Source organism: Capsicum annuum, chromosome 7, assembly GCF_002878395.1.
Source record: "Capsicum annuum cultivar UCD-10X-F1 chromosome 7, UCD10Xv1.1, whole genome shotgun sequence".
NCBI classification, from domain to species: Eukaryota; Viridiplantae; Streptophyta; class Magnoliopsida; order Solanales; family Solanaceae; genus Capsicum; species Capsicum annuum.
Genome location: NC_061117.1, coordinates 225,471,215 through 225,486,515, shown reverse-complemented (window position 1 = coordinate 225,486,515; position 15,301 = coordinate 225,471,215). Strand labels below are relative to the sequence as shown.

At 35.7% G+C, this 15,301-nt stretch overlaps 2 protein-coding genes across 2 annotated transcripts; both read right to left on the bottom strand.

The window, feature by feature from the left end:
* Positions 1–714: 714 nt before the first annotated feature.
* Positions 715–3,703, bottom strand: LOC107878822 (probably inactive leucine-rich repeat receptor-like protein kinase IMK2). Its single transcript, XM_016725963.2, has 2 exons — positions 1,679–3,703; positions 715–1,581 (listed from the first exon to the last, which is right to left on the bottom strand). The coding sequence occupies exons 1-2, from the start codon at positions 3,549–3,551 to the stop codon at positions 959–961; spliced, it is 2,496 nt and encodes an 831-aa protein (XP_016581449.1). The 5' UTR covers positions 3,552–3,703; the 3' UTR covers positions 715–958.
* Positions 3,704–7,177: 3,474 nt separating this feature from the next.
* LOC107878821 (WEB family protein At5g55860) lies at positions 7,178–13,359 on the bottom strand. The gene is made up of 3 exons (XM_016725962.2): positions 12,778–13,359; positions 9,769–9,962; positions 7,178–9,160 (listed from the first exon to the last, which is right to left on the bottom strand). The coding sequence occupies exons 2-3, from the start codon at positions 9,937–9,939 to the stop codon at positions 7,304–7,306; spliced, it is 2,028 nt and encodes a 675-aa protein (XP_016581448.1). The 5' UTR covers positions 9,940–9,962; positions 12,778–13,359; the 3' UTR covers positions 7,178–7,303.
* Positions 13,360–15,301: the final 1,942 nt, after the last annotated feature.

Sequence of the window (15,301 nt, the reverse complement as noted above, 5' to 3'; positions counted from 1 at the left end):
CCTTTCCTTGCATGAACCCACCTTCGAGTCCAAACGGACTTTATGCATTGTCAATGTGGGCCATTGAGGCCCACCCCTCATGAATCAATTTCGAAGACCTTAAGGAGGAACCTCATAGTGCACGAATGCAAGGAGTCAAAAAGAAGAACAAATGGATTAAAGTCCTGTCATTTGAAGCGGCTACGAGACCCCAAAGTCTCATTTATTATTCTGTTTACTTATTTATGACATCGTCTTCATTTATTTATTTATTTATTTATTTCCTTATTTATTCATTTGGGCCTCGAAGTCAAAGTTGTACTTAATACAGGTGAAGCGAGACTCGAGCTAAAGGCTTGAAAACATAGAATTAGGACAGGTGGAAGACGGGCTGAAAGCCCAATATCTAGATTAGGACAGGGTTGTCGATTTGGGCCTAATGGCTCTAGTCCTTCTACTTCTACCCTTTCCCTTTTACTTTTTCTAATTTGTTTTATGAGTTTTCTTGCGAACCTGGTTAAAATTCCTAACTAAGTCGCTAAAAACTGGTTTTGCATAAATTTTTTTACCACGCCAGGATTTGACCTCATGGTTCTTTGGGAGAATCTTAGTAGCTTAGTTGCTTGGCATACTCGTCCAAGATGGTTTCATTTACCCTCAGTTTTGCCAAATTAGCTAGTGTTGCAAATACATTCAAAGTCGTAAAATACATATAACATCTAAGACGAATCAATCTATATCTCATGAAAAAAATAGGTATGCATTTAGTTTATCAGTACATTACAATGAATAAAGTGAAAGAATTGAACAAAATGTTTTTCTCATCAGTAAAACCTATGTAGCAATCACAAACTCTTATATACAGTTTACTAGTAGATCTTGTGAAAGAATAATGAAAGAATAAACGAATAGATATATAGTAAAAAAGCTCAAAAAAATTTCCACAATTGTTTCAATCAACCTTGTGAAACAACAGAGTTTATTCACTCTTTTCTTGAACTGCTGTGCCATCATCTCCAGAACTGGTGGCTGCTAACATCAGCTCTGGTTTTATCTCCTCCAATTTCTGTAGTACTTGCGGAGCTTCTGGCCGAGCAGTTGGTGTAGGATCAACACAGTGCAAAGCCAGTTTCAATGTATTAAGCAACTCATCACCAATATTAGGTGCATCCCTCATAAGTTCCACATCAAACACTTCATTAGTCCACTCCTCTTTCACAATGGAAGCTACCCACTGTGGCAAATCGAGACCATCCGTAGCCTCGCTAGGGGATTTTCCAGTTAAGAGCTCCAAAATGATCACTCCAAGACTATAGACATCAGTCTTGGTACTTGCATTCTTGATTTTGGAAAGTTCCGGTGCACGATAACCTAGCGTGCCTGCAGTGGCAATCACGTTGGTGTTTCCAGCAGTAGTCATAAGCCTGGAGAGTCCCACATCCGCAATCTTTGGGTTGTTTTGTTCATCAAGCAGTATGTTGCTTGACGTAAGATTCCCATGTATTATGTTTTCTTTGGTATGCAGAAAGCAGATTCCTTTTGTTATACCGATAGCAATCCTCATCCTTGTAGGCCAGTCTATCGTTGTCTCGGGACCTCTAGCTGCATATAGAGAACACAAGTATGTTCGTTAGGATCGTCAACATGATTAGGAACATCAAAAAGAATATACACAAACAGTGAGTGTAGAAAATTTTACCATGGAGGAAGGATGAGAGACTTCCATTAGGCATATAATCATAGACAAGAAGCTTTTCTCCTTTTGGTCCCAAGTAATACGCTCTAAGCGCCAAAATATTTGGGTGTCGAATCTTTCCTAATTCAGCAACCTCAGCTTCAAATTCTTTCTGCCCTTTTGTGATCTTCTCGCGTAGCCTCTTCACAGCAACTTGATTACCATCCTCCAATGTTGCCTTATATGCTGTCCCATAAGTGCTCTTCCCCATGATCTCTGCAGTGGCACATAACAAGTCGTCTGCTGCAAACACGAAAGGTCCATCAAAATGGACTAGCTTTCCACCAGCTTCACCTGATTCAACTTCAGTCCCTCCTACTTCCGGAACCGCCTTTGCACCTCTCCCTGCGGTAGTAGCTAGGCCACTGGCTTTGCTACCATTTTTCGCTTTCGAATTTGCCTTTTTCCTAATCAAGCAGCAAAGTAACATGCAGCACAAAAGAAGTAGAACAACTAGAAGAGCTCCTGATACTATGAGAATGATATCCTTGGTACTAAGTTTGCGATGGCGAGGCTTCACAACCCCGCTAACAGGAGAAGGAAGAGTCTGAGGGGGCGGTGAAGCACATTGAGTTGAGGGACTATATCCACAAAGTTCTAGATTTCCAACAAAAGCACTTGAATTGAACATTTTAGAAAGAAGAGATGGGACAATCCCGGAAAGATTGTTATAAGAGACATCCAACGAAGTCAGATTTTCCAACGAAACAAGAGAGTTTGGAATTTCACCGGTGAAATTGTTTTCAGATAAGTCAAGTGAGGCAAGTCCGGAAATATTTCCAATAGTAGCTGGAATACGACCAACGAATTTGTTGTTACTCAAATCCAGCATTGAAAGGTTTTTCAATCTATCAATGTCCTCCGGGATTTGGTTATCGAGTAGATTACTCTTTAAAACCAAAGTACCAAGAGCTGAAAGGTTCGAAAAACTAGCAGGAATAGCTCCATCTATGAGATTATTAGACAAATCGAGAACAGTAAGCCTCGAGAGACCGCCTAATTCATCAGGAATGGTCCCATTAATACGATTATCACTCAGATTAATCTCCTCGAGCATACTTAACTTACTAATCGAAGCTGGAATTTTCCCAGATAGACGATTATGATCAAGTGTAAGATACTGAAGTTGGTACGACTTATTCATGCTAACCATACCGCCCCACGTATCAGGAATAAAACCAGAAAGATTATTATGTTCAAGTGCGAGAAAAGTAAGAGAAGATGATCGAGTTAAACTTACTGGGATAGACCCCGAAAGTGCATTGTAGCTCAAGTTGAGTCTGTATAACCTGGCGGAATTCGCAAGATTTGGAGAGACAGTACCAGTGAGTTGGTTGTTGCTAAGATCAAGAGTCTGAAGAACTGGACTTCTTCTTCCAATTGATGGTGGAATCGAACCCGAAAGTCGATTATTGAACAGATAAACACCTCTTAAATTTGGTAACAAGATTAAAGAAGTTGGAACAACACCACCAATCACATTATCGTGAAGACTAATCTTTCTAAGCGCTCGCAATTGTCCTATCTTCTCGGATATTCTGCCACCCAATCCTTTCCATGGTAACTGTATCGCGATGACTTCCCCGTTCACACACTTGATTCCCAACCAACCTCCACCGCAAGCCCCGAGACCACTGTCGTTCCAGCTCTTCAATATTCCTCGAAAATCAATCAGTTCATTCTTTATCGCTCGTAGAGCTTGAAAATCAGACTGCTTCACAATGACCCCATCCGTTCTACTCCGACTAGATGATACAAACGGAGAAATGGAAAACACTATTATTACAAGAACCAACAAAAGACTATGATCTCTGATTCGACTCATTGACCTATCCATAAACTTTGGAGAGGTAGAAAGAAAGTTACAAATGAAGAGCAGAGAAAGATGGAGATATATACTAAGCAATGAAACAAGAGCATGTGAGTGAACATAGAGAAAATGGAGGGAATATTAAGAGCTAACGGTTAAGGATGAAGACAAATTTGGCAGAAGAATATTATGGTGTTCACGTAAATTATTATAAGGTTTTATAACGGCTAGTTTTCATGTAGATTTGTTTACTTTGTAGAACTAGTTGTTTCAGCTGGTCCACATTGAATTAGGAAACTAAAGGCCCCCATGTTTTACTCCAACGGCTACATTGATACTGTGGAATAGTCAAGAAATTCGTTGCTACTACTATTCCACGTTTAATCCTTACATTTTGTTCGATTTGCTTTGAGATACACATTCATTACCCCCTTGAATTATACTCAAAGTTGCTACGATTAGGGTTGGGCATAAAATATCGAAAACCGAATTACCGAACCAAACGTAAAATTTGGTAATTCGATATTTGGGAGTAAAATTTTAATATTTCAATATTCGGGATTGGATTCGGTACAAGATAGTATATATATATGTGTATCTAACCCAACCCAATAAACAATAGTATTAGTCATCCCAAATAATCTGTTGGACTTTGGTAACATATTCGTAAAAAGCAACAAAAAGAATACTAAATAGGGTTTCTATTAAATATACTCTTTGAAGTTTAAACATACATTTGCATATCTCCAACTTTAATATGATATATTATCAAATACCGTATCGAATTGAAGTTTAATTTACCGATTACCGAACAGATGTTTATAAGTATGGTATGTGGTATCTATGTTCAAATACCGATTACTGAATTACCGAACCCAAACTTTAGAAATATCGAATCGAATACCGAACGCCCACCTCTAGCTACGACACACTCCAACTGCCTCTAAAGTCAATTTTAGTGTACGTATTTTTTCACCCTTTTGTGCTGGCGTGACACCTTTATTACATAAAAATAGGATTCACGTCAAAGATGCCACGTCAACTAAAAAGGTTAGATAAAAATATGCTAAAATTTAGTTCAGAGGTAATAGGACCCCCATGAAATTCGATCATAGTTTAGGGGATACTAGATATTTTACTCATTTGTTTTAGATAACTAACTAGAAATTAATGATGTTTAGAGTGTTTTACATGACTAATAAACTAATTCCTTCGTTCCATCTTATGTGACACTCTTTGATTTAGCACGATATTTAAATAAAAAAGGAAGACTTTTAAAACTTATTGTGTAAAGCAATGTTAGATATTTTTGTGACCATAAATCATTTGCTAAAAGAGGAATTTTAAAGTTTGATTATTTCTAATTATAGTAAAGTGACATTTTTTTTAGACGGACTAAAAAAAACATGTCACGTAAAATAAAACAAAGAGAATAATAATTTTTAAAAAAGTATTTTATACTCTCTCCATCCCAAATTGATATGACACATTAATTAAAAAAAATTATTAATAATATGACTAGTTTACCATAGTGCCCCCATTAAATGATATTTATATTTTAATTTAAAAAAATAATTAATGTAAAAGGTAAAATATGAAAAAAAAATATTCTTCATTAATAAAAAAAGACAAGTAAAATAAAAAATCAAATTAAAAAATTTAGCAGGATAAGTGAATTAGATAATCTATTATGTGGATCTCTTTTGTTTATTTTTGTTTTGTAATAGTTCACTCACTTCAAGAGGGGATGCCATTTTCATTAATCTCCAAATCTGGGGCTCCATAAATACTTTCTCCGTTCAATAATATTTATTTACTACTATTAAATTAATATATATTTTAAAAGATATTAGATAATAATAATAATTTTATTATGTTATTTTTAAATATAATAAATTTAATATTTTAAAAATACATTAAATAATATTTAAAAATTAAAAAAAATATAAATAAATAAATAAATAATTTATTAATTTTTCTGAACAAATATTATTAAACATCTAATTTTAACTATAGCATCGTTCACGCTCCTAATGGGAACGTTATAATTACTTTGACTTCTTCCTGTGCCCTTTTACTTTTTTCTTTTACTAGGACTACTTGTAATTTGGGCCATTTGGAAAGCCTTTTTTAGTTACATATTATGTGAATAGTTTTATAATATTATATATGTATAATATTAATTTTTGTATAATTAGCTTTTATCTTTATTTTTTATTTTTTGGTAGAAATTGATCTTGTTTCATGCTTTTGACGGTTTTGTTTACTATCGAAAATTATCTCTCCACTTTTTTTAAGGTAGTAGTATAGACTGGTACATTTTACCCTTTCCAGACCCTACTAGGTGAGAAAATACTGGGTTTATTTTTGTAGTAGTCATCATCATACATAATACTTAACTCTTAAATTTCATACTTAATTTCAATATTCTCGTGGGCAAAAAAAGAAAGCCAAATTATATTTCGAAGAAGTAATTTTTCATAACAAGTATTACGTAGCATTTTGAGAGAATATAAGTAATTCCGGCCTTCTAGAGATAGCAGAAGTTATTTTTTTTCCAAAAGTGTTAAAAAGTAGTATTTTCCTCAAAGTACTTTTTTAGGTGGTTGGCCGAGCTTTTGGGAGAAAATTAGTAATTCTGACCCTTTAGAGGTAGAGGAAGTTATTTTTCAAAAGTTTTATAAAGTAGCAATTTCCTCGAAGTATTTCTCAGGTGGTTGGCCAAGTTTATAAGTGATTCTGTCCCTCTAGAGATAACAGAAGTTGTTTTTTCAGAAGTTTTAAAAAGTAGCCTTTTCCTCAAAGTACTTCTTAGGTGGTTGGCCGAACTTTTGGAAACAAATTAGTAATTCTGGCCCTCTAGAGATAGAGGAAGTTGTTTTTCAGAAGTTTTAAAAAGTACAATTTCCTCGAAGTATTTTTTAGGTAGTTCGTTGAGATAGCAGAAGTTGCTTTTTCAGAAGTTAAAAAAAATAACCTTTTCCTCAAAGTACTTCTTAAGTGGTTGGCCGAACTTATGGGAGAAAATTAGTAATTCTTGCCCTCTAGAGATAGAGGAAGTTGTTTTTCAAAAGTTTTAAAAAGTACAATTTCCTCGAAATATTTCTCAGGTATTTCTCAGGTAGTTCGCCGAGTTTATAAGTGATTTTGACTCTCTGGAGATGGCAGAAGTTGCTTTTTCAGAAGTTCAAAAAAGTAGCATTTTCCTCAAAGTACTCCTTGGGTGGTTGGCTGAACTTTTGGGAGAATATTGATAATTCTGCCCCTCTAGAGATAGTAGAAAAAGTTTTAAAAAGAAGCATTTTCCTCAAAAGTACTTCTTAATAAAATACACTTAAAAACACTTTCAAAAAGCACGCAGCGAAAGGATCCTGCTTACTGCTCATGCCAACTCCAACAGGAAAAGAACATATTAGCAAAGGATCCTGCTTACTGCTCATGCCAACTCCAACAGGAAAAGAACATATTAGCAATAGGAAGTAAAAAAAAGGGCAGCCCGGTGCATTAAAGTTACCGCTATGCGCGGTGAATAGCAATAGAAGTAATCAAAAAAAAAAACCACAATACTTTTTTCTGTTCCAATGGAAGTCAAGGATGTTATTATTATAGGAGGCAATTTATATAACTCTAAGAACATGAAGACACACAATAAATACTAAAAATGAAAGGGGAAAGAAAATTGCTGCTCCACAGGTTTCAGATATACACACAATCCATGGCAAAATGATCAAGTTCCTATCCACCACACAAATTTTGAACAAAATGTTATGGCAAAAGTGCTACCAAACAGGCTTCTCGCCAGGAAGATATGATGGAGAACTTCCTTCTACTTGGTTTTTCTTCTTGTGGAAAATGCCACTGATACTAGGCATCAATACCTTCTTCTTTGACACTGATGTCATTGCTTTCTGCAACTTGCGTGTTTCCGTTATCTTCTCTTGTGTGTTTTGCTTCTTGGTTTCAACCGGTGGGTGCATCTTTGATGGTGACTCCACGAATTTCTCCGATGGTTTCTCCTTCTGAACTGTGTAACTTTGAGGAGATGATCCGTAGTTCGTATGTGTTTCAGCAAGAATACGAGAAGCTGCCTCGGCTGCCTTCTTTTGCTCACGCTCACGCCACCTTCTAAGCTCACCTTCTACAGCCTTCTTGGCAGCTTCTGCCATCTCTGCCTTCTTCAAGGCTTCCTGAGTAGCGATTTTTATATCGTCAATCCCCTTTTGAGTTGCCTCCAACTTCTTGAGGGCCTCGTTTTCACTAGCTTTCACGGCCTCTACCTGAGCCATTGCAGCTCCCACTCTTATTTCAGCTAAATTATCAAATTCTTCAACTTTACGGCTCAATGATTCATACTCATCCTTTGATAAAGTGATACAAGCACCAGACTCGGAAGTTGAGGTTCGTGCAGCTGTGGTTTTTTCAGATAAAATCTTAATTTGATCACGAGCCCTAGCCTCAGCTGATTTTGCTTCTTCAGCTTCTTCCATCGCCACCTCAAGCTTCTTTTCTGCTTCTTCAAGTGCCACTCTAGTGGCTTCAGCTTCTTTCTTTAATACTTCTGCTTGCATTTTCATCTCTTCAGCTTCAAGCTTCGCGTTTTCAGTCTCCAAGGTCAGCTGGTGGAGAGTAGAGATCATTTCTTCAGAGGCACCTCTTGCTTTGGCTTCTTCTGCAATTGCTGCTTCAAGCTCGGATTTGGCTTTCCGGAGCTTGACATGCAGACCCCCGGCAAGTGATTCTGTCTCTGCCTCCTTTTCTTTCAGATCAGAATGTTCTTTCTTGATATTCTCAAGGTCCAGTTTAAGGGTCTCCACCAAGGTTTGGAGAGTAGTCTCTTCTTCTGCGACTTTATGCAGTGATTCCTTCGCATCATCCAGCTCTGCAGTAACAACTTTCACCTTATCAAGGTCAGAAGACTTCGCGCTGTCCATCTCTTTCTTCAAAGTTTCAATTTCAGACATTTTTTCAGCTAACTGTGCTTCGAGACTCTTGGCTAAATCCACATCAGTCTCTTTCCTCAAAGCACGTAACTTCTCCGCTGACTCTTCAAGTTTAGCCTTGTAGGACTGCTTCTGGACATTCTTTTCAGCATAAATCTTTGCTTCCTCTTCCCGCTCTTGCACACAGGCAAGTTTCAGCTGATCAACCGACTCGTGGACAGCTGCTATTTCCTTGGAGAGCTCACTAGCTCTTTCCATATTTGCTTTGGCAGTACGCTCAGCTTCTGCTGCCTGCTCAATGGCGCCAGTTTTTTCCTCCCTAAATGTATTACAATCCTGGCGGAGTTTCCTCAGCTCCTGTTTTGCTTTATCAAGATTAGCTATTTCAGCCATATAGTTCTCTCTTGCAGTTTCCAGATCCACATTCCAAGAACCATCCTTCCCCATAACAGACCCATCAGTTGGTGCTTCAAGTTTGCTCATCTGACTCTTTGCTGCTTCTGTCGACTTGACAGCCAAATCCTTTGACTCACAAACAATTTTAAGTTTTTTTGTGAGGTCATCAACGGTTCGTTTTGCCCTTTCAAGCTCAACAAGTGCTTGAGCTCTAGTGGTTTCGGCATTTTTCAACTGTTCCTTCAACTTGTTCAGCTCTTTCTGGGTTAAGTGAAGCTGCGTTTCCTTTGCCAGTACCCTCTGCAAGCAAGATAAAATAAGTGTACTTAGGTGAGACTATTTAATTGCAATCTCTGAACACTAACTACGCTAGGTGTAAATAGTTTTTGCATTCATTCACTCCTGAGAGCACCTGACTGCATGTTACATTCAGTACTCAGGGGTCGTTTGGTTGGGAAAGAATTATCCCGGGATAATTAATCCCGATATTAGCTATCACAGGTTTAGCTATCCCACCATGTATATGGGATAAACGTATCCCATATACATGGTATAAAAGATGGGATAAATAATCCTGCATTTTATATCCCGGGACTATTAACCAAACGACCGCTTAAAAGACTCGAGTATGAATGTCTTTAGTGTAAAAGTTTTTGACACTCTAAAACGACGCAGCAAATAATATGAACCCTCCGAAGTCATTAACCACCATATGAAAACATTTGAATTAATCAAGAAAGAAGATGCTTCAAGGACACATACCAAACAAAATTTTGATGCATGCACGCAGAAATCTCTAGACAGCATGACTTAGTTGATGTAAAAGACAAAATTACAACTTACAAAGATCCGAGCGCAGATAAAATAAATCATAGCGATATACATATTTGAACCACAGTATCATTTACCTCTGCGGACTGAGGTCTTGGCTTCCTGATTGCAGGTTTTTCCCCTGAGAATGCACCTTCACCAAACAAGTTAACAGCATCTTTGACAGACTGGAATGGTGCACTTGTATCTATCTCTCCAACTTGTACTTTTGGAGATCCAGTAGTTTTTTTGCGATCTTTAGAAACCATATTTTTATCTTAAACAGAATCACCTACCAAGAGAAAAACAAAGAAAAATTCACTGGGAGTGACTGAAAATACAGAGAGAATTTTCAACATTGTCATAACAGTAACACACAAGGTAGGTATATTTAACATCTGTTGCCTTTTACTTGAAAATCGCGATTTTTACCTCCCCTTTTGGCCATTTTCCTCATTGAAATAGAGTACAGCTTGAAAAGCAAATAAGTTTATATTGAAAAGCAAATGCTAGGTCATGCTAGCAGTTCTGAACTTAAAGCAAAGACGGTGGAGAAATTGCACCTATGGAAGAAGAGTTGATATTCTTTTCCTTACGACATTTTCCCCCTTCCCCAAGAATACTGAAACGCAATTTAATGTGTGTAAGCTACAATGATCCTTCATTTTCCCTTCCATACCCGTGTCGAAAAGATGAGACATGTGCCTATGTCATACAGATTCTTCAAATTACAGTGCAATTGGAAAAGACCACATGTACATGCCAAGAAGTCACACACACCCGTATTTGGAATAAGTTCCTATAATTGTGCACGAGTACATCCAACATTGATATAAAATATAGGAGGTACGGTTCTAGAATGATATCCAGCAAAGAGAACTAAATGTCAAATATTGTCTTAAAAATTTCAGATGTCAAATACATTTAACCATCAATCTCATTGTTAAGCCAGCCAAGTTGAAATGTTGTATCATTTGACCTTAACATCCAGAAAAGCATTAATTTTGATATTTTAGATGTATGTTTTTCAGCAGCAAGTTGTTTCAACTAGGTGCACGATACGTTCCAATTTTCAATACTCATCCATCCCACCAGCCACTATGAAGGATTATTTGCTATTAGCAGGTGGAAGAAAATATATTACCCTGATATTAGCACCATTGTGCCTTTCGTAATGCATCAAAGGGCTTTATCAACAGCAATGACCTATCCAGTGGGGTCGAGTGGGGTCGGGGAAGGACAGAGTGTATGCAGACCTTACCCCTACCTCGGAGGTAGAGAGACTGTTTCCAATAGACCCTCGGCTCACGAAATCAAAGGGAAAAATGCATCAAAGAGAAGCAATCCACAAAGATGAGAATCTTATCAAGCATTCTTTCCAGCTCTTTGGAGCTACATGAACAGAAAGACATCTCCTTTCCGTCACATTCAGGAGAAATATGTCACTTTCAACTTCTCTTTCATCTGGACAATGATATGTCAAGTTATACTAAGAAAGCTGTGAATAACTGAGAAGACGTGATTTGCCAGAAAAAAAAAAGGAGACTGGGGGGGTATTCAAGCCATTGCAAGCGCAAGATCACCACCTAATTAAACCTTCCAAAGTTCCTTTTTTTAAAAAAATAAAATCAGGTATAGTATTGCATTAATAATAACAAGGCATCCAAAGTTTTCCAAAGTTCCCTATATGACAAAAAGATAATATGACTTCTTTTTTTACCAGTGACAAAAAGATAATGACGAGAAAATGATAATAGCCACCTAGATTAACACTTAAACTGAGTTATGTTGCTGCAGTTTCCAAGTTAAAAGTAAAACACTATAAACTCTACATTTGTCTTGCCTAATGGTATGAAAGAATGAAGATGTCAAAATCACCTTGAAGTAGTTGTCCCGCCACGACAATCGAATTAGCTTGATCAAATTTAAATACTTCCCAATACAATAGGTTTTCTTGTGACAGATTACTTTTCAAATCTTGGTCTAAGATCTAGATTCTAATTTTGTACCCGGTCACAACAAGGCTTAGAATATCCTAAGAGAGATAAAGTAAGGTCTGGTGTACTGCATTTCTATCAGTCAGCACATAACACATATACCAGCATGTCTTGACGTTTATTGAGTAGAACAAATTTTAAGTCTGATATTGGCATAGTTAGAGGAATCTCGAAAATCAATCAGTGCATAAAACAGTAGATGCACCTATATCTATCCTAAGGGGTTTTATGCACCTTAGTGAGTGAAAAGCATCCAATTCTAGCAACGAGCGCAAAATTATGAAATCCATTAAAATTTAAAAAACACAATTGTGCCTCAAATGCAGGAAGGAGAGCCTTGGCGTAACTAATAAAGTCGCTTCCATATGATTAGGAGGTCATGGGTTCGAGCTATGGAAATAGCTCTTGCAGAAAAGCAAGGTAAGCCTGCATGTACAGTAGACCCTTGTGGTCTATCCCTTCCCTGAACCTCGCACAAAACGGGAAGAGCACCAGGCTGCTCTACTCAATTGCAAACTCATAAAATTAGAAGACAAAACAATCAAAAATAACCAAAACAATATCCAATTAAAAACCAGTAACATAAGTATTAATTTATAATCATCAAGAGGCATAAATATGAAAAAGAAAATCATCACATTTCTCAATTACCACTTAAAACACCATAACAACAACAACAAAAAAAAACTCCATGGACTAAATTCTACCCACCAATTCCAATAAAGACTTCAACTTTAACCCCTCTTCAGCTCAAATTCACAAACAACAACAAAAATCAAAACAATAACATCAATAAACAAAACAAAAAAGAGGAAAAAGGGTGCATACCTGAATGATAACTGAAAAAAAAAAGCCCTAATCATTAGTATTATTATAAAATCCTCAAGAGTCATAAACATGTAAAAGATAATTATTGCATTTCTCAATTAACACTTTAAAGGCTTAAACCACCTGAAGACCACTAACAACAACAACAACAACAAGAACTTGGACTAAATTCAATCCACCAATTCTAATAAAGACTTCAACTTTAACTGTCTTTCAGCTCAAATTCAACAACAATAATACCAATAAACCAACAACAAAAAAAAAAGTGAAAAGGGGGCATACCTAATCATCCATAAACCCTAGAAAAATCTTCAACCTTTTTGACCCTCCAAAAGGATCAAATATGCACCACCAAATTACACCAAAGTGGTTGACCAAATACCCACAAAACCAACAACCCCAAAAAAACTCACAACACTTCTACAAGTCAATCAACATAAACCCAAGAACCAAAAAAATGGTCCAAACACTTCCAAGATAGTCTTTTTTTTTCCCACAATCTTAAACCCCTTAAGATAAAGATAGTTCCTTTACAGGGTCAAAGATGGTAGTGAACAAAAAAAATGAAAAAAAATTGAAACATGGGGTAGTTGCAACAAGCAAAAAAAAAATACTCAAACAGTAAAAAAGACGGGAATCTTGAATTGTTCAGTGTATGTAGAGAGATGGTCTGAAAGTTCCAAAAAGCTAAAAAGAAAAAAAGTGTGTGTGTGTTGAAAGACAAATATAATGTATAGTATGAAGTAATAAGAGAGGAGAGAGAGAGAGAGGAAGAGAGAGAAAGGACAAGAGCAAGTCAGCAAAATGGCACCGTCCAGGGCTGACTGGGACTATGTCTTTGAGCACGCAAACAAAGATTGGCTAATGTATTGCCTTGCCAACACTACATACCATACATAGAACAAAAGTAATAATTCAAAAAAAAAATAAAAAAAATTGGTTCGATGTATTTAAGCTTCAGTTATGACGAGGTTCAGATAAAGAGTTTGAATATAATGGTCAATTGTTCGTAATTTTGTGTAGCATTTTTACCAGAGGTTGTTTCACGACTTGACGTCATGGTCTCAGTCAATGCCCTATCTAAGTAAAGCTGAGTTTTGTATGTTATTTTTTCGATCTCAGGAGAGTTTATTCAGCCCATTGACCTTCTGGATGTGTCCGAAGTTTGGGCGTGCTTTGAGCCGAAAATCGATCGGAGATTCCAGGCGGGCTGTGGATTGACGGGGCCGTTTGGATGGACAAACGAGCGAAACGGCGGGAACAAATCATTTTCAGGCCAAATCGGAGTGCGACTCTGTGTGAGAACCTCCTTCTCTTCTTCCTACTCTCCTTTCAGATCAGATGATGGCAACTTTGTCGGTTACTCTAAGATTCCCATTTCATATATAGAAAAAAGTATTATATCTTCCGTTCATCTGTTAGAAATGACTACTCCATTTTTAATTCTAGATAGAGATAAGATCTGCATATGGTATAGCACATGGAAAAGAATATTTATCCTCGCATTCATCTATAGAAACAAATTCTCTACCTTTAGACAGGAATAAAGTCGTCAAACACTCTACTTACTCTAAAATTCTTTTTATGAGTTATATTAGTATGTTATTGTACTTCCATTTATTATTATTTATCTACATTACTAAAAATATATGCTTTCAAATTATTCTCTTCGTTCATTTTTATTTGTCATTTCTGATATAACAAGAAAAGATTAAAAAAACAATCCTCAAAAACGTTAACATTAATTACTTATTTCTCAAATGATTTTTCAAAACTTAATACTACTAAATATTAATTAATAGAAATAGTGAGCTAAAATATCATGTCAGTTATTATTTTCTAATGAACTTGTCACATTAAAATGTGACAAATCTATATCTATAATTTATAATCTATATCTATAATATATTAAAAGTATGAAGACCCTTAAAAAAATGATTTGAATTTTTTGCCCTTCATTAACAATAGACAAAATCATCTTTTCACCCCTTTCTCTAATTTTATTTAATCAACTTTATAATATTAATTATTAATTATAATATTAAAAGATTAAAAAGTCCTAAACTATATGATAAAGAGGCAAATATATAGCTAATTAATTTTGATAGATTTTCTTTCCTTGTGTAAGTATGGTAATAAATAGTCTTAAAAAATCCTATAAATATAAGGTAAGTGGAGCTTGTAATAGCATACGAAAAAAAAGAGGGAAAAATACGAAGTTGTAGTTGAACTCCAAAAATAAGTATGAATTTTAAATTAAGAGTCCTTTCCCATTAGAAAAGATTTTTTTCATGTTTGACCAATTCTTTCATGGTAACTTTTTTCTTTTTTTTTTTTTATTTCTATATATTGGGCATTCTTTTGTCCCACAAATAATAGAATGACATTTGAATAGGAAATTATTCTTTCAATAGATAGATTTTGTGTTTTAGGTTTTAATTTTTTTAAAACTATTACGCTTCTTTAATATAGTTTTATTTATTGTTGCCTTCCACATGATGTGTATGTGAATAAAAATTCATATACAACATGTGATTGAAACGTCTTTACGATTTTTTGGTGAGTGTTTTCTTCTTATTTTTGTGTTGTTTGGTCATGAAAATTTTTTGCTTCTTTTGAAAAAGTATTTCACTTTAGTAAAAGATGTAGTGTTCGGCCATAAATTTCAAATTCAATTCCAAATTATATTTTAAAAAGTGTTTTCACTTTTGCACTTTTACTTCTCTCACAAAAAGTAAAACAAAAAATCAAAATATATGATAAAAAGAGGACAAAAATTGAGAAATAATCAGTTAACTTGTTTTAT

What these genes read in the sequence shown, in the direction of transcription:
- LOC107878822 (XM_016725963.2), bottom strand. Translation starts at nt 3,551, where the DNA reads ATGGATAGGTCAATGAGTCGAATCAGAGATCATAGTCTTTTGTTGGTT. An exon ending in TCTCTCATCCTTCCTCCATG is followed by an intron (nt 1,582 to 1,678) that starts GTAAAATTTTCT and finishes CTCTATATGCAG; the next exon opens with CTAGAGGTCCCGAGACAACG.
- LOC107878821 (XM_016725962.2), bottom strand. Translation starts at nt 9,939, where the DNA reads ATGGTTTCTAAAGATCGCAAAAAAACTACTGGATCTCCAAAAGTACAA. An exon ending in CAAGACCTCAGTCCGCAGAG is followed by an intron (nt 9,161 to 9,768) that starts GTAAATGATACT and finishes TCTTGCTTGCAG; the next exon opens with AGGGTACTGGCAAAGGAAAC.